The sequence below is a fragment of the Canis lupus genome, chromosome 14, assembly GCF_011100685.1.
Source record: "Canis lupus familiaris isolate Mischka breed German Shepherd chromosome 14, alternate assembly UU_Cfam_GSD_1.0, whole genome shotgun sequence".
In the NCBI taxonomy this organism is placed as follows: domain Eukaryota; kingdom Metazoa; phylum Chordata; class Mammalia; order Carnivora; family Canidae; genus Canis; species Canis lupus.
This window is the reverse complement of record NC_049235.1, coordinates 29,365,487-29,383,830: the sequence shown is the minus strand read 5'-3', so window position 1 is coordinate 29,383,830 and position 18,344 is coordinate 29,365,487. Positions and strand designations below refer to the sequence as shown.

Sequence of the window (18,344 nt, the reverse complement as noted above, 5' to 3'; positions counted from 1 at the left end):
TCTCTTCATAAAACATACTATTCAAAATTATTGTCATACGAAAATGCCAATCAGATATTAAAAACTTTTAAGTCTATCAGGCAGTTTTCAACCTTATGATGTAGTGTCTGTCTGCTTCTTAATCTATTTTCTTTTCTTAGTCTAAATAAATATGCATACACATTTATGTATAATTTATAAAACCTGATTTTTACATATTTTTTTCAAAGAGGGCATCAAATTTTATAAATATCACATCCCACAAAACCATTATTCTTCTTTGCTCCTAATTATGAATGAGAGATCATGAAAAGCAAATTACTTCAAGTTATGTTTATTATTCCTACCATTATGAACCCCCCAATAGTCATATCTATCTTGATTCCCTCCCCTCTTTTTATAATCAGATGTGGCATCTATACTAAATAAAGTGTATTCAACTTTTCTCTGGATCCCTGCTCCTCTTGCTTCTTTGACGCTTCATTCATTATCCTACCCCTTTGCTATTACATCTTGAGCAGTTCTCTTCAACTGCATTTTTACCTTAACTATGTAACCCCCTTTTTTTTTGTAAGCCCCTTTTAAAAATATTTTATTTATTTATTTGAGAGAGAGAGAAAAAGAGCTTGAGTGGAGGGAGAGGGAGAGAACCTCAAGCAAATTCCATGCAGGGTGTGGAATCCCTACTTGAGGCTAGGTCTCACAACCCTGAGATCAGGATCTGAGCTGAAATGGAGTCAGATGATTAACCATCTGTGCCACCCAAGTGCCCCTATGTAAGTCCTCTTAATATAAACCCACTCTGTATTAAAGTGATTTGATTTAGTTTACAAAAACATGCAATGAATAAAATGTTATTATAAATTACAATAGGAATGGATAGATTTAAGGCCAAAGGAAATGATTCCTAGGTTATTGCAATGTTGCAAAAAAATGAGCAACATATAAAACTGATGAAGCTGCTATATTTAATTTGAAGAATTTTTGTGCAAATGTAAATCTACTTACCTTCCCATTCATTTGTTTTCTTCACAACTAATTTTTTAATAAAATGAGGTATTTTTCCATTTTTCATTTCCTCTTCAGTGTAGTTGGGATTTTGACTCTACTCTCCATTGAGATTGCTATTGCCAGTAGTAAACCTCTGTGTGATAATTAAAGTCCTGTTTATTTTTATATTTCTTGAAAGTCTCTTCTCCCTTGGAAATTATTTTTATAAGTTTTATTTATTTATCTTTAGAGAGACAGAGTGAGAACAGGGGGAGGAGCAGAGGGAAAGAATCTCAAATAGACTCCTTGCAGAGTGCAGAGCTTAACTGAGGTATTCATTTCATGACTGATCATGAGATCATGACCTGAGTCAAATCAAGAGTCAGATGCTCCACTGACTGAGCCACCCAACCACCTTCTTCTCCCTTGGATATTAGGAAATAATTGTTTCCTATCTCTAGAGTTGTTTCTTCTTATATAATTGGACACATCCTTCTTGGTAAATTCCCTCAAAGGTCATATTTTCCTAGAATGTCATACCCAGAACTCTATTTCCTGCACACACACTTCCTTAATTATATAATAATAAAATAATAGAGATTTGTAGGGCATAGGTCAAGTGTTAGCCAAATTATAGCAACCTTATGAGTTAGGCATTTTCTCCATTTGCAGATGAGGAAGTTCATGATTAGACAGTTTAAATAATTTGCTCAAGATTTTAATCCCATAAAAGAACAAATCTCTTGCTGCATTCCATCATGACCATTTTAACTTCTGTTCTGTTCCTTCTTACTTCCTTTCCTGATTTTGATCATCAAATACATTTGGATTGCTTCTGAATATTGCCTTCCATCTCAGATTTCTCTCTGCAGCTGCATATAGATTTATTTAACTATGAAGCAACATTTCCAGATTAATAATGTCCCATAGGTGTCTAAAATTTTATATGTCTAATATGAAACTGATTTTTTTTGCCCTTTCCCAAACTTATTCACTAATTTATAGCTCATAATATAATGAAGGGAAAGATCATTCACCTTCCCCTTTCTCCTGACAAAATGCATTATTTCACACTGTCCAGAATTCCTCATCTAATCACTTTCCTGGTTTTCTATATTCACCTGTTTTCTTATATATTAAACCTTCATTCACTTCCTCCTTTTCCTCACGTTCCAGTTCATCAGAGGATGAACTTACTACAGTTTCACAATTCAACTCAGGTGTCTGTCTCCACCTTTATTAAGCCAATCTTGATATATTCTTTATTTAATCTGCATCAACTGCTTCCAAAGAACATTCTGTTGTGACATGAACTGTGTGTTATTTTGTTTGCTTTCTCAATTTAACCATTGAGATATTGAAGGCAAGGACTCTATTCTTACTTCTCAATCTCTGAATTTAGCCCAGTTTCTGGTAAAAGGTTATAGTTAATAAATGCATATTAAATAAATGAACTGATGTGGGTGCTATATCATTTATAAAGTTACTTTTCTAAGTATATAAATATTAAATGTAATGCTATTTCTTAGGCATTTATAGGTATTATGTTATATTTGATCCCTGTGAAAGTATTTTTTTTCTCTATAGAAGTTCATATCTATTTACTAATTCACAAAGCTTCACACTATGAAATTAACTTGGTGGAATGATCTGTCTAATATAAAATAAAAACTCATTCTAATTACTAACAATAAAATCATTAGGATGACAAAATAGATTTGCGTACATGTGCCAAAAAGAACTAAGCAACCTAATCACTTTGCTATTACATTTTAGGAGTTAATTTTAGATAGTGTCCATTGGCCAGATGATGTCTTTGTATTTTCCGAATGTAAATATTAAGAATGAATTCTTGTTTGAATGATCAGGAAGTATGTGTGGCTTCTAGTTTAATTAAAACTCTTTATCATATATTTCTTTTCATTCTTCACTTCAGAATTTTAAATCTTTTTACTTATGTAGTCATATAATTTATGGATTTTGGAGAAATATCTAAATTGCATTTTCATGTATATACATATATGTTGGTATCCAAACTCTATACATATACTTTAGAACTTTAAGGGATGAAGACACATGTATATGGTCACAAACTTGATTGCATATTTGTAGTGCTAAATATGGTTATGTAAATATTGAGTCAAATTAACCCCCTTCTGGGGTGCCTTGGTGGCTCGGTTGGTTAAGCATCTGCCTTCAGCTCAGGTCTTGATCCCCAGGTCCTGGGATGGAGCCCCAGATCACACTCCTTGCTTGGTAAGCAGCTTGCTACTCCCTCTTTCTGACCCTCCTCCCTGCTTCTGCTCTCTTTCTCTCTTTCTCTGTCTCAAAAAAATAAATAAAATCTTAAAAAAAAAAAAAAAAAAACTCTTAACATGTATAGATGAGAGAAAATGTCTAAAAAAAAGGTATTTTATGTTCTTTGGTTACTTGGTCCTTAAATATTAATTTATGTTAATATTAAGACATCCTGAAAGGGTTGCTACTTTCTACATACCAGCATACATTTGTATCTTAAAGTAACATCTTTATAAAAGCATTTTACTACACAAATGAAATCATGAATCATTTCAATAATAGGTTAGACTGCTTTAGCTAAGTATTACTTTGTCTTTATTAATTCACAAATGATTTGAGAGAGTTTGATATTTTTTAACACATTAATTTTCCAAGAATTATGTACACTAATCAAGAAGGAACACTGTGGAGCCTATTATTTCCTGATTTCTCCTAACTGATTTTATGCCAAGAAGAACATTAAAGCTATTTAATAAGATAACAGAGGTTTCCCAGGAACAAATATTCTCTCATTTTCTTTCTCTTATTATCATTTTGACTTTTCTCACTGGCTTTCTCCCTTACTCTTTCTCTCTCCTTCTCTTGTAAAAATGCACATAGACATAAAATATGTTTTTGATATTTCCAGAGATAATGAAATTAATGTTTCAGTTATTAATCGTACACTGGAATATATATTTTCTCAAGTACTCTGGAAGTTATTTCTGGCTGTGGTGGTAACAGCATTAAGTCATACTGAGTTCATATGAATAAGTCAAAATTATATATATATAAAGATTTCTATTTATTTATTCATGAGAGACACAGAGAGGGAGAGGCACAGGCAGAGGGAGAAGCAGGCTCCATGCAGGGAGCCCGACGTGGGACTTGATCCTGGGTCTCCGGGATCACACCCTGGGCCTAAGGTGGCACTAAACCGCTGAGCCACCAGGACTGCCCAAGTCCAAATTATATTTTTTATGACTGACCAACTTATCTACATGAAATGTCCCGTTGCCTAACACAGTGTAAGTTTATCTTTCATATAATATCCTCAAAAGAATAGCCAAATTTGTTAAAAACAGGTGCAGTTTTTAGTTTGCCTAACCTTTACAACTTATTAGTAAAATAGAATAACTAAGACACAAGTGAAGAGGACATTGTTATAATTAGTTTTACTTTAAGCTGAAATGTTGGGGATCCCTGGGTGGCTCAATGGTTTAGCGCTTTCTTTCCACCAGGGGCGTGATCCTGGAGTCCTGGGATTGAGTCCCACATTGGGCTTCCTGCATGGAACCTGCTTCTCCCTCTGCCTGTGTCTCTGCCTCTCTTTTTCTCTGTATCTCCCATGAATAAATAAATAAAATCTTAAAAAAGAAGAAGGAAAGAAAGAAAAAAAAGAAAGAAAGAAAAGAAAGAAAGAAAGAAAGAAAGAAAGAAAGAAAGAAAGAAAGAAAGAAAGAAAGAAGAAAGAAAGAAAGAAAGAAAGGAAAGAAAGAAGAAAGAAAGAAAAAGAAAGAAAGAAAGAAAGAAAGAAAGAAAGAAAGAAAGAAAGAAAGAAGAAAGAGAAAAAGAAAGAAAGCAAGCTGAAATGTTGGGGGAGGCACATTACAATTGAGTATCACTTTGAAGCTGGCATTATCAAGATCCACAGGAAAAGATCAAATAAAACATTCTCTTAATTTAGTAATATATAGTATGGAGGAAAATTTGGGAGGCCATAATGGCTTCATGCATAGATTTTTTATTTTTTTATTTTTTTAAAGATTTTATTTATTTATTCATGAGAGACAGAGAGAGGCAGAGACACAGGCAGAGGGAGAAGCAGGCTCCATGCAGGGAGCCCGACATGGGACTCGATCCTGGGCTTCCAGGATCACGCCCTGGGCCCAAGGCAGGCGCTAAGCCGCTGAGCCATCCAGGGATTCCCCATGCATAGATTTTTTTTTTTCCATGCATAGATTTTTAAATCTGACTGCAGACGCAATAATAGTATCCAGTGATACCAATAATATTATCCAGTGATACCAGTGATCCAGTGACAGATGCAGTTTGGGTATTAGGAAATAAGGTGGAAGGTATTAGGAATAATTGGTTAAATTTGGTTTTGAAAACAATAACAACATCACAAACCAGAAATTTCAACCTGATTTCAGTGAGACAATGGTGAAGCCATTTAATCTTGTAACTGTAGAGTAATATGTAACTATGTACATTCAGGTATCAATATGAACTGAGCTGAGTAATAAGAGTTAAGTATGTTTGTTTCTGGCTCAAAATGCTTAAGTCAGAATGCAGATCTTTCTTAAGAGAAGCTCTAGATATAAATGATATTTTTCTAAACAAAGAAGAGGAAAAGGAAAGTTGAAGATGTATAATAAAGTCATTTTCAATCCTTCAACCTTGTATTTCTTTAATACAAACAAATATGAATAGGTACAATTAATGAACATTCATTCTATGCTATTATGATAATAATATTTATGAGTCTCATACTGGTTTCTTCTAAATATCACAAAATAGTTTTATAATATGTACATTGTTTGATAGTTAATTTATTTATTTTTATATGTTCATTCTCATTTCTGATATTGCCCAATCATGTATAAATGACTGGCTGGATCATTCATTTTCTTTGGATGATAAAGTATGAGATTAGAATAAGAAGGAATCCCCACATATCATCATTTGAGAAATCTAGTTATAAGACACTTTCTAAGATTCTGGAATCAAGACTGTAGGTTTTCTTTCTTCTTTTTAAAAATGTTTTCCCATTTTAAAAATGTTTTAAAACTTCTTAAAAATAGTTGTTTTTTTAAAGATTTATTTATTTACTTATTCATTGATAGACACAGAGAGAGAGAGAGAGAGAGAGAGAGGCAGAGACACAGGCAGAGGGAGAAGCAGGCTCCACACCAGGAGCCTGACGCAGGACTCGATCCCAGGACTCCAGGATCGCGCCCCGGGCCAAAGGCAGGCGCCAAACCGCTGAGTCAACCAGGGATTCCCCATAAATAGTTTTTAAATACTACTGTTAGGTACTAATTAAAACTTCCTAAAATTTCTATATTAGTTTTCTTTTTTTTAATTTTTTTTATTCATGAGAGACACAGAGAGAAAAGCAGAGACAGTCCCGTGGGGAGCCTGATGCGGGACTCAATCCCAGGACCCAGGGATCATGACCTGAGCCCAAGGCAGATGCTCAACCACTGAGCCACCCAGACATCCCTCTATATTAGTTTTAACTCTTCACTTTTTAGAAATGGAAGGGGACTTCTAAATCTTAGATGAAATACCTTGATTTGCTTTTAGTGGTTCAAAATCTCACCACTCACTGTAGGGTGTGCTGTAGGGGGTGGCTGTTGAGCAAATGTGATAGGAAAGCATCTGACACAGAGCTGTGAAACCTGTACATAAATATAAGATCTCTTTCAAATATAGCTATTGTAGATAAATAGTTATTGCTCCAGAAGACCATTAATGACCAACACTGGTAACTCAAAAACTATTAATCTACCTCATAAGTCATTTTAAGTTTTAATTTCATAAATTTCCATAGAAATAGTCTAGTAAATCTGGAGCCATGGATGATTACTTCATTGCAAAATGTTTACACATGTTAATTTTGCAAATGAACCTCTGAAATTGGTAGGTGAAAGTATAGTTCAGAGTACTAAAGTTTCCACAAATAGGCATCTTTCCAGACACTCCTTATTCCCTCATCTTTCTCATTGTTAGGATGTCCTTTGAAGTGGGAGCCTCTCATCTGCTGGTCTTTATAGCTTAAGAGTAAAAAGTTAGTACCCTTGCAGGACCCTGCATTTTGGTTCTTGCCAAGTTCCTTGGATTTGTTTGTTCTCTATCAGTCCTGTTTTCCTCTGCATTTTCTGTCCTTAATGCAATGCCATAAGCAGATCTCCCAGTAGTTCACTGGCTACACTTTCAGATTGAGGGTAGGAAAACTCAGTGTCCATCTATCTTTGCTTGATAGGAAGTTCTCTTTGTGATTATTTTGCCAGAACACTAGGGAAGAGGGGTGAAAATAGAGGAGTGGCACTCTGACCTATAAAGCATATATGCTACTTTTAACGAAGGGAAAATAATTGAATTAGTAATAATCTGTGGATAGTACAATTTAATTTACATACAAAAATTATTTCTTAAAATAGTCCAAAGCAGCAAAAGGTATTATCTTTAAGGTATTCCTTAAAGATAAAGAACCAAGGCTCAATGATTAAATAATTTTCCAAGACTACAATTCAGTGAATGAATGAAATAAAGAAAGAATGAATCTCTAGGGAAAACAGGATGGATTGAGTGCATTACGAGGCTGAGATAGAGAGGTCAATTTTTCAATCCATTTAGCAATCAATTTGCAGAGAGTAAGCTGGTCTGATAGTCACATGGGGTTTATGTTTGGGGGTAGGATGCTGCTGAAGAACCAATGATGACAATTTTAAAAGAAACAAGAATGAATAACAGATGAAACATCATCATGGAGTAGAAGAACAATGGTGAGTCAAATGGATGGTTAGGCTTTCACCAAAAACAATTAGCTCTATGGTAAACTTTCCAGCTGCCAGCATATTTTGAAAAGCTTTTCTAGGCTTCAATAAGACAATATTTGAAACTTAGGATAGACAAATTAATAGGATATGCAACCGGCAAAAACTGAGTTAGAGAGAATTACAAAATATAAATTTTGCTTAATAATCATTAAAGGAATTGAATTGTTATTTAAAAAAGAAAGAAGTCAAAGACTCACCAGAAATAGAATAGTTTATATGCAAGTGCTACCAGTTTTAAGGAACTTCCAGAATTGTACAGATGCTTCCAAAAATGTACGATGAAGGCATATTCTGCAACTCACTTTATGAGACAGACTAATTTAGACAAAAAAATTAGAGATGGTATCAGGAAGAAAAATAGTAAGGCTGTTGGATTCATGAATATAGATTCAAAATATGTAAACAAAATATTAGCAAACCAAGTCCAGTTCTCTATAAAAATTTCAAGTGTCCAATTTCGGTATATAAAAGTATCATAAGGTTACTTTAATAATACAAAAATATGTAAATATATTTTCCCACAGTACTGTTTAAATGAGATATAATATATCAACATCTCAAAAGATGTGGAAACCTTTTTAACAGATTCATAGTAAAAATCCTTACTGTATCAGAAATAAAAGGAAACTTTACTACCATAAAAAGGTGTCAGTCAAAAAAGAAAAGGAAAATCTGTACAAAAACATCATATTAAATGGAGAAAATATAGAAATATCCCATTTAAATTTAGAAACAAGATAGGGACATTACCTATGAATATCCGAATTCAGCAACATATTGGAGCTCTAGACAACAAAATTAGAAATAATAATTATAAATATTGAAGATCAGTAATAGTACCATTATTATTAATATCCTATATTCATGGGTGAGAAAACCTAATTAACATTATACAGATTTTATTTCTACCAAAATTGATCTATAGGCTTAATAGATCAAAATCATAATTGGTTTTTATTTTTATTTTTGTGGGCTGGTTAGCTTTAAAATATATTTGGAAAATCACAGAAGGAATATAGCTTAGATTCTTCATGCTCTGTGAGATAATGACTTACTATAAAACTACTCAAAGAATTATAAGAATGTGAGACTGGCAAAGGGATGGACAAAATATGAATAAAATTAAACAGTTCAAAAAGAAATGTACTCATATATGGAAATCTGAGTTATGATGCATGGTAGGAAGTAGAAGTTATCCAATAAATAAAAAGATGGATTAAAGACAAGAAAATGTTGGTGTATAGCATTCACAAGGAAAGAAAGCAGGCAGGAAGGGAAAAAAGAAAGAAGGAAAAGGAAAGAGAGAAATGGAGGGAGGTAGGAAGGGAAAGGAACAAATAAAGGTATCCTTACCTCACACCACCACATAGAATTGTCAAAAGTAAAATTGAAATTTTAAAAAGAGTAGATATGAGTTATCTTCTGACCTCTGAGTAGGCAAACTTATTCTTACATAATACAGGCCAAAGTGCTAACCACTTATGAAAAGATTGATACATTTGAATACATTAAAACCAAATTTTGTTTATTGAAATAGAAGTCAATTAAAGTTAAAAAATTCAGTTTGTAGAAGATATTTGCAGAAAAGCATTAAAGTTAAGAACAAGTAAAGAAGTTTTTACAAATCAGCAAGAGAAAAAGGAGTAAAGAAAGGAAACAAAAGCCATGAACAGCCATTTCACAAAAGAGGAAACACATGAAATTGAGAAGTGTGACATTAAAAGTGTTACAGAGAATGACTTCAGCCAAATATCTGTATTGTTAATGAATGCATACATTGGTAGAACTTCTTTGGGAAGCAAAAAGTTGCACATATCATCCTCTAAAAGTAGCCACTGTTCATGAGCACTAAGGAAGAATGTCAAATAATGCAGATTTTGTAAGAATGTAAACCAACCAATCCAAATGTCCATTGATATGGATTTAAAAAGGTACATTCACATAAATGATATTTAGCAATAGAAATTAAATAAGTTCACTATATGTGGAGAGAGCTTCAGCTATCACATGAATGAGTCTTAGTAACAATACTAAGTGGAAAAAGCAAAAAGTGAACAATGTGTTGTCTATGGCATACGCATGATAACTGAAGATTGAAAATAGTGCTCACATTTGTGGTTGAGGAAGAAGGCTGCTATAGGGAAAGAGCACAGAGGTTATTGGGAATGTTCTCCCCTGGGGGTGGGCAATTGGTACATAGGTAATTAAATTATGTATCATCTTATATGATGCATAATATAGGTAAACAAATGGGAAATAGTCTCAAAGAAAATATTGTAGCATGTCTAACAGAAGGTAAATATTCACAATATAAAACCTTGGGAAATACATGGAAGTTTGATATTCTAGATACTCATGGTTCCTATTATCAAGTGGTGAGGTTTTAGTTAATTTTTATATGTTTCTATTTATGCATTGTTTGTATTACTTTAACAAGATGTTTTTCTAAAAATGCTAATTTAAATGAAAAACATTCATAACATGTAGAATTTATAAGATAGTAATAACAAAAGACAACTCAGTGGAAAAGATGGGCAAGAGTTTGAAGATGCAGTTCACAGAAGAGATCACACACCTGTAAACCTACAAAAATAAGCTTAAACCACTAGCCAAACAAGAATGTGTGATTTTACAATAATTTGAGTTTTCATTATTGTTGAAGAAATATCATAAAGCTGTTTACATGTAGTGTTTTGGAGTTGAAGGAAATTGACACATCTTTTATAGTGGGAGCTCTTCAGAGAGTAGCATGGTGATACAGTAGGAACACTTCCCTTCTAGAAAATTAGCCTTCAAAACATATGTATATGTTCCCATAAATGTCCTTTGAATAGTGTTAACTACAATACTTATTTTTTGTAACAGTAAAATACTAGAAATAGCTTAAAAGTACCTGAAGAGAAATGGTTTATTTGATCACAGAATTATACCCTATGTAATACATTCACTTATAAATGATGATGCAACACTATATGAGCTGACACAGAAAGCTCTCTTAGACATTTTTATTTTTATTTTATTTTTTTTAAGATTTATTTATTTATTTATGATAGACACAGAGAGAGAGAGAGAGGCAGAGACACAGGCAGAGGGAGAAGCAGGTTCCACGCCGGGACCCCGATGCGGGACTCGATCCCGGGACTCCAGGATCACGCCCTGGGCCAAAGGCAGGCACCAAACCGTTGAGCCACTCAGGGATCCCTCTTAGATATTTTTAAATTAAAAAGTGCACACAAATTAACAAAATGTATAGCATAATCACATTCATGTTAAAAATATGTGTATAATAACATTCATATGTATATATTCACATATGTAAATGTATAGAAACATTTCTTGGATGGTTGCATATTACATTACGACCAGTGGTTATCCTTGGGCAAGAGAGGTGAACAGACACACGCCACATGTTTCTGTTTTGTTTTAAATTTTTATTGCAAGAAAATAGGCATGTGCTATTGTGTAACTGGTTATATTACCTGCCTTTTTAACTTTCTCCTAAGGTAGGTTGCATTAATAAGTACAGCGCTGTTTGCAGTAGCAACAGAAGCTATGGGCATTTATTACAGCCCACTTAGCAATTAGGTTTGAGTATTCCTAGGTAAAAACACTGAGGGCCATGTCAAAACACAAGGGAAAGGCTGGCTCTCATTTGCCAATTCTAAGTCAAAGGAAACACTGAAACACCCCAGAAGTGGTGTAATCAGTTTTTTCCAGTAATGGAAAAGGTTGAAAACTCTCAAAGACATATTTGCTGGCATAATAGTTATACTTACACAATTATTCAAAAGAGAATTTTTGCTTAATAAAAATTATTAAATGAAATATTGTAGTATATGTCACTTTGCATTATATGTGAAATGCTGATCACGTGAGAGATTTTAATAAAAATTATTATATTGTATTAGTTTTGTTTTTTAAACTTTAGAGTTGATAAAAAATAAAATATATTATTATATATTTAAAATATGTTTAAATCAAGATGTAAATTCTTTAATTTTAGAATTGTATTCTAGATAAGAATTTAATATTTTTCAATAAAATCATTGAGATTATCCTATAATTTCCGTAATATAAAAATGTCTTTTATTAGATAAAATGCTAAGAATACAAAACTTTAAAAATCCGAATTTTAAAATATCAATTATGTGCTAAAACGTGCTTGTTTTTCAGGTTAAACTTTTTCCGTGATGTTCCTGATTTCAGAGTGTTAGCCTGTGGTGGAGATGGAACCGTGGGGTGGATTTTGGACTGCATAGGTAATGAAGACACATACTTAAACATGGCTGGGATGCAAGTGGAAACCTAAAATTCTGTATGTTTTATTTGTTTTATGAGTGCATTGATATCTTTGGATGCTACAGTGATGCAATGGGATATCTGGCGTTGTTGCAGATTATTTACTGGTTTAATATGTTTTCTATATTTTAAAGTTATAATTGACAAAATAATTTGCAAGTATCTAGAGATACTTCTTTTTTAATCCATTTCTCATGGAATTTAATAAACCCTCAGAGCTATTTTGAGATCAGGCTCTATAAATTCCATTTGTTTAAGTGCCCTGGGGAGGGAGCCAAAGAGATTCTTAGCATTTGTGATAAAATTTGTGTCAAATAGATGTACTTATTTTATTTTCATAGCCATTGTACTAAGGTTTTTTTACCGCATTCATCTTAATTCTCACAACACTGTAACACAGTGTTGATAATCCCATTTTAGAAAGAAGCTGTTAAGGTGTGGAAAAGTTAAATAATTAGAGTGGAATCTGAGAGCTGTGAGTTGATAGAACTGGGATTAGAGCTCACCATTTACCCTTAACCTAGCTTGTTTTTCTGATTAAGTTTTTACAACTTTAGTTTTATAAGATATATGATTGAAGATAAAATGTAGACATGTATCACAAAAGCTTGATGATTGAGAAAAATTATCTGGTTTTTCAGAGACAGTTGTCAAAACTGATTACTATCAGTAGAGTGATCATTAATTGACCTTCATTAGGAGATATCTCAAACAAATATCCATTTTTTGGACCAATTCTTTGTTAAAAATGGCCATTTCAGGGGTGCCTGAGGGGGCAGTTGGCTGAGCATCCGACTCTTGGTTTCAGCTGAGGTCATGATGTCAGGGTCAAGCCCTGTGTTGAGCTCTGCACTCAGTACAGAGTCTGCTTAAGATTCTCTCTCCCTCTGTCTCTGCCTCTCATGCTGGTGCTCTCTCTCTCTCTCTCCCTCTCTCTCTAATAAATCTTTTTTTTTTTTTAAATGGGCCTTTTCAGAAAAGGGAAAGAATTGGTTCAAAAAAAGATTTTACTATCTATATAAATTAAAACACTTATATTTAGTAAATGCAGGTGAACATATTCTATCTTTTCATGCACATAAAAGTACTCAATTAAAAGTGAGTGCATATTGTCAGCATCCTATGCTGAGCTTTTGGTGAGCATCTTATGACTCTAGTCTGTTTTCTTTTTCAAAGATTTTATTTATTTATTCATGAGGGACACACACACACACAGAGAGATAGAGAGAGAGAGAGAGGCAGAGAGAGAGAAGCAGGCTCCATGCAAGAGGAGCCTGATGTGGGACTTGATCCTGGGTCTCCAGGATCATGCTCTGGGCCAAAGGCAGGTGCTAAACCGCTGAGCCACCCAGGGATTCCCCCCCCCCTTTTTTTAAGAAACAGTGAAAATCGTGTTCCTTGGCCTTCCAACAAAAGATGTAAATATGCAATATTTAAGAAGAAAAACAGAATTTGAGAACTGCAGAAATTAGTTGCTTCAACAAAGTCTCAGGACTTGAGAATTTTAGTGAAAACAATAGGATATTATGAGTTAATTTTAGCTCAAATCCAAGCCTTATCTACTACACCATAACACATCCATCCCAAAATAATCAATTCCCTTCCCATTCTTCCACACAAACACATAATCACTTTAAGATGCTGAGAAAATAGAAAAAAAAATGAAGAAAGGTAATATATGTTTGTGAGAGTCATTGAAGGCATATGATGGTTTAAACAAAACTATGTTGGAACACCTGAGTGGCTCAGTTGGTTAAGCATGGACTCTTGGTTTTGGCTCAGGTAATGATGTCAGGGTGGTAAGATCTAGCCTCATGTCAGGCTCCACATCTCATTCAAGTGCATAATAAATAAATAAATAAATAAATAAATAAATAAATAAATAAATAAATAAATTCCATACCATGTGGAATTTTGGAGTGCCAGGGTAACTCAATGGGTTAAGCATTTGCCTTCAGCTCAGATCATGATCCTGGGGTCTTGAGATGGATCCTGGTGTGGCAAGCTTCCTGCTCAGTGGAGAGTCAGCTTCTCCCTCTCCCTCTGCTCCTCTTGCCCCCTGCTCATGCTCTCTCTCTCAAATAACTAAATAAAATCTTAAAAAAAAAGAAACTATGTGGAATTTCGATGCAGAGATCTTTACTGCTCTGAGCCCAACGCATTACGTTGTGTAAAGCTTAATCTCAAAGAAAACCTGATGATCTCAGAGTTACCCGGTTCTTATGTTGCTTACTCTGATCCACCATGGGTAGGAACAACAAAATAAAACTGTTTTAGCATTTTACTAGCTTTTAGAGTTTGATTTTTCAAAATATTTTATTCCTTAAAGTGAAATGTATCTGGAGTTGGTGTTGCAAAATAACTTTTTATAGGAACCCACACCTCCACTTTGGTAATGCCTCTCTAGTACATTATATGACTGACACATATACCTGCATCTCTGAGATTTCAATAATGTTAAATCATACCCACCACCATTTTTAACTGAGTTAAGATTTTAAAAGTCTTTCTTCAGACATGGGTCTTGAAATTTCCTTTTGCTTTGTGTATTGTGGTATTTATTTGTGTTTTATAAATTGCAACAAATACATATGAATTAATCTTAGTTTATAATTTTATATAGCTATAAAATGTAACATTTTCTGGTTATAAGTACCTAGTGGAATGCCTTCATTTTATGCCAAGCTGTCTTTTTTACTGTTGTTCCATCTGTGATCAAAATTTTATTTTATTTTAATTTTTGATTCCACAGAAAAGGCTAATGTTGTCAAGCATCCTCCAGTTGCTATTCTGCCTCTTGGGACCGGCAATGATCTAGCAAGATGCCTGCGATGGGGAGGAGGTAAAACAGCTAACATAATAATGAAAATACTAAAAAAAAAAAAAAAAAAAAAGAAAGAAATACAGTGGACAGCATCCCCCCCTTAAAAATAATCCTAAACCCATCATTTTTAATACATGACAACTGCCAAGTGAATTTAGCAAATATAATTGCTTTGAAAAATGCAGTATATAATTTTGAACAATCGTCCAGGGTAGAGAAAGAAATAGTGGCCCAGGAGCTAGACTGTGTGAGTGCTGGCTTTTATTCTGATGTTAATTATAGACTTGATGGGGCAAGGCAAGCTTCTAAACCTCTTTGGTTTGGGGTTTCTGGCTTAAGAAATGAGATAAACATGGGCTGACTCTTAAGTAGTGTTCAGATATTTTTAAAAGATTTTATTTATTTATTCATGAGAGACACACACAGAGAGAGAGAGGCAGAGACACAGGCAGAGGGAGAAGCAGGCTCCATGCAGGGAGTCTGACGTGGAACTCTATCTTGGGACTCCAGGATTACGACTTGGGCTAAAGGCGGCGCTAAACCGCTGAGCCACCCAGGCTGCCCTGTTAAGATTTTTATTTATTTTTTATTTATTTATTTATTTATTTATTTATTTATTTATTTATTTATTTATTTATTTATTTATTATTTTAAGATTTTTAGTCTCTGAGTTGTGTAACAAAATCATGAACAAAGGAAAAATTGAAAGACTAATGAATAACTTGTCCAGGAATAAATACATTAAGGAACACTTACTTTTTGAGACCCACTTTATATCAATTGGTATGTTCTGTTCTTGGGATATAGAGTAAGGATGCAAAACAAGGTCTACCTTCAAAGAGGCCTTGGATTCTAGTGGCAAATAAGTCATAAGTAAGTTGTGAGACATCCTACTAACAAGATAACCTATAACCAATATAGTGAGGAAATGAGGAAATGACAAGATAACATCGGGAGAATCCTAATAGATGGAAAAATAATAGCCATACAGAACTGAGACTAGACTTAATAGGCAGAAACGATTTCAAGTAAGAGGCCCAGAGGTAGGAAGGGACTTGACATACTCAAGGAACTCAAAATAGAATAGTGTGGATGAAATAGGGTAAGAGGGGAATATATCAAAAGGTCTTAAAATAATTTGAAATTTCATTAATAGGCTCTACTTGAAGATGCCAAAGAAAAGAAAACCAGATTTTGCTAAAGAAGTCAGAAATGAAACTAAGTAACTTTAACTTAGAGTTTAAAAAGTCTCTACTTAGAGAAGTTTAAAAAGTGTCTATTAAGTGTGAATGAGAAGCCCTTGGGGAGCTTGTTAAAAATACAGTGGCCTGACCTCACCCCAAATATGCTGAATGGAAATCTCTGGGGTGGGAACTGGGCAGATGATTTTCTTTTTAAACAAACTCCATGAGTAACTCTGATTTACAATAAAAATTTGAGAACAACAACAAAAATTTGAAAACAGTTTTTCCATGAGTATTTGGACAACTGGTAAACTTTAAGCTGTGTATATTTCTATGTATATGTGTATATGTGTATACGACAGGCAGAATTGGGGCCTAAATTACAAACTTGATAAATGATATATTTATAATTTTCATTAAGAATATAATTTAGTAGGAGAGCCAGGTGGCTCAGCAGTTTAGCGCCCCCTTCAGCCCAGGGCGTGATCCTGGAGACCTGGGATCAAGTCCCACGTCAGGCTCCCTTCATGGAGCCTGCTTCTTCCTCTGCCTGTGTCTCTGCCTCTCTGTCTCTGTGTGTCTCTCATTAATAAATAAATAAAATATTTATTTTTTTAAGATTTATTTATTTATTTATTCATGATAGACATAGAGAAAGAGAGCGAGGCAGAGACACAGGAGGAGGGAGAAGCAGGCTCCATGCTGGGAGCCCAACGTGGGACTCGATTCCGGGACTCCAGGATCAGGCCCCGGGCCAAAGGCAGGCACTAAACCTCTGAGCCACCCAGGGATCCCCCTAAATAAAATCTTTTAAAAAAGAATATAATTTAGTAAAAGAATAACTTGAAACACGGAGTTAAATCTCATAGAATCTAAAGACAGACAGATACATAGAAACATTGCTTATAAGATGCTTGTATATATGCTTGTATGCCAGTGCTTACATATCTATATTAATTAAAAGGAAGAGAATCACACATGTGGTTTCTTGTATATTCTTTGAAAAATATTTTTGATATTAAAATTATTCATTTCATTTAAATTCCAAACTCATAAAGGGCTTCAATCTCAAAATTGACATAAAAGTTCCATTCAAGGCATCTTCTCATGATTTCCTTATAAAACAATTAAAATATATTATTATCAGTAGTCAATGACATATGAATTGTGGCATATGCCAAATTATATATTAATAATAAACTCCTGTGCTTGCCTTGCATATGTTGATACTGTTTTAGGTGCTGGATTTAGAGTGAAAAAAAAAATAAATGAAAAGTTCCTACCTTTTGGAGATTATATTTTCATTGAGTACACAGACAATAAATCAAGGAACAATAAAATATACAATAACAAAATTAGATAAAAGCTATGAAAGTCTCAAACATATTTAGTAAATAATGGAGGGAAACTATTCAGCTACATAGTTGAGGGCCACTCTGAGGAGGTAATATATAAGCTATATTTATAATATAAGGCAGGAAAATAGCTTCTGAAATTGAAAGGGCTGAAGCAAGGCTGATGACTCTTGAATTATCTTTTGAATCATCTGTGAGGCAGTGGGTTGGAATGGAGGGGGGGTGGAGGAGACAGTGATTAGTGTGAGATTGGAGAGACAATCAAGAGCCAAATAATGCAGGGTCTTGGTGGTCTTGTTAAGAATTTTATTTTATTGAATTTGAAGCAAAAAGTGAAGTATGGAAAGCATTTCAAAACAGCATGATACAATGACATTAATGTCTTCAAAAATAAATTAATTGGGAGGTATAAAAAAACTGAAGAAAATTAAGAAATTGTGAAAATGTAGAGAATCATGCTTTTCCAACTCAGAACTTGTGTTATAGTTTTTGTGATTAGAGAATAAAGTTGCTGGACCAGGGTAGTGATAATGGAATGGGGCAGGTAGATAAAGTGGGGTTCTATTTTTAAGGAAGGACTGGTAGATCCTGTTGGTGGATTGAATAGGGGCTTTGGGGAAACCAAGGTATTAAGGGGGACTGCAAAATGCTTAAGTCTAGTGATTAGGAAAATGGAGATGCGATGTGGTAAAGTTTATTAAAAATTAACATGCTGTGAAGTGTGATTATTTCTTGCCAGGTGTGCAACTATCTTTGAGCAAGTTGCTTACTTACTGTGTGCTTCAGATTCCTCATTAGAGTTTGAAAAAATGATAGTGCCTATTTTGTAGGTTCTTATACCAAACGATCACATTGTTTACCTAGTGTT

General features: G+C 33.9%; 1 protein-coding gene across 7 annotated transcripts in view; it reads left to right on the top strand.

Annotated features, from left to right (window-relative positions):
- The window catches only part of DGKB (diacylglycerol kinase beta), a 701,584-nt gene that overhangs the window by 276,267 nt on the left and 406,973 nt on the right, over positions 1–18,344 (top strand). For all 7 annotated transcript variants that reach the window (XM_038556980.1, XM_038556977.1, XM_038556978.1 and 4 more), the window contains 2 exons: positions 11,988–12,073; positions 14,866–14,955. In XM_038556980.1, coding sequence (XP_038412908.1) covers positions 11,988–12,073; positions 14,866–14,955 — 176 coding nt within the window. The remainder of the gene's footprint in view (positions 1–11,987; positions 12,074–14,865; positions 14,956–18,344) is intronic.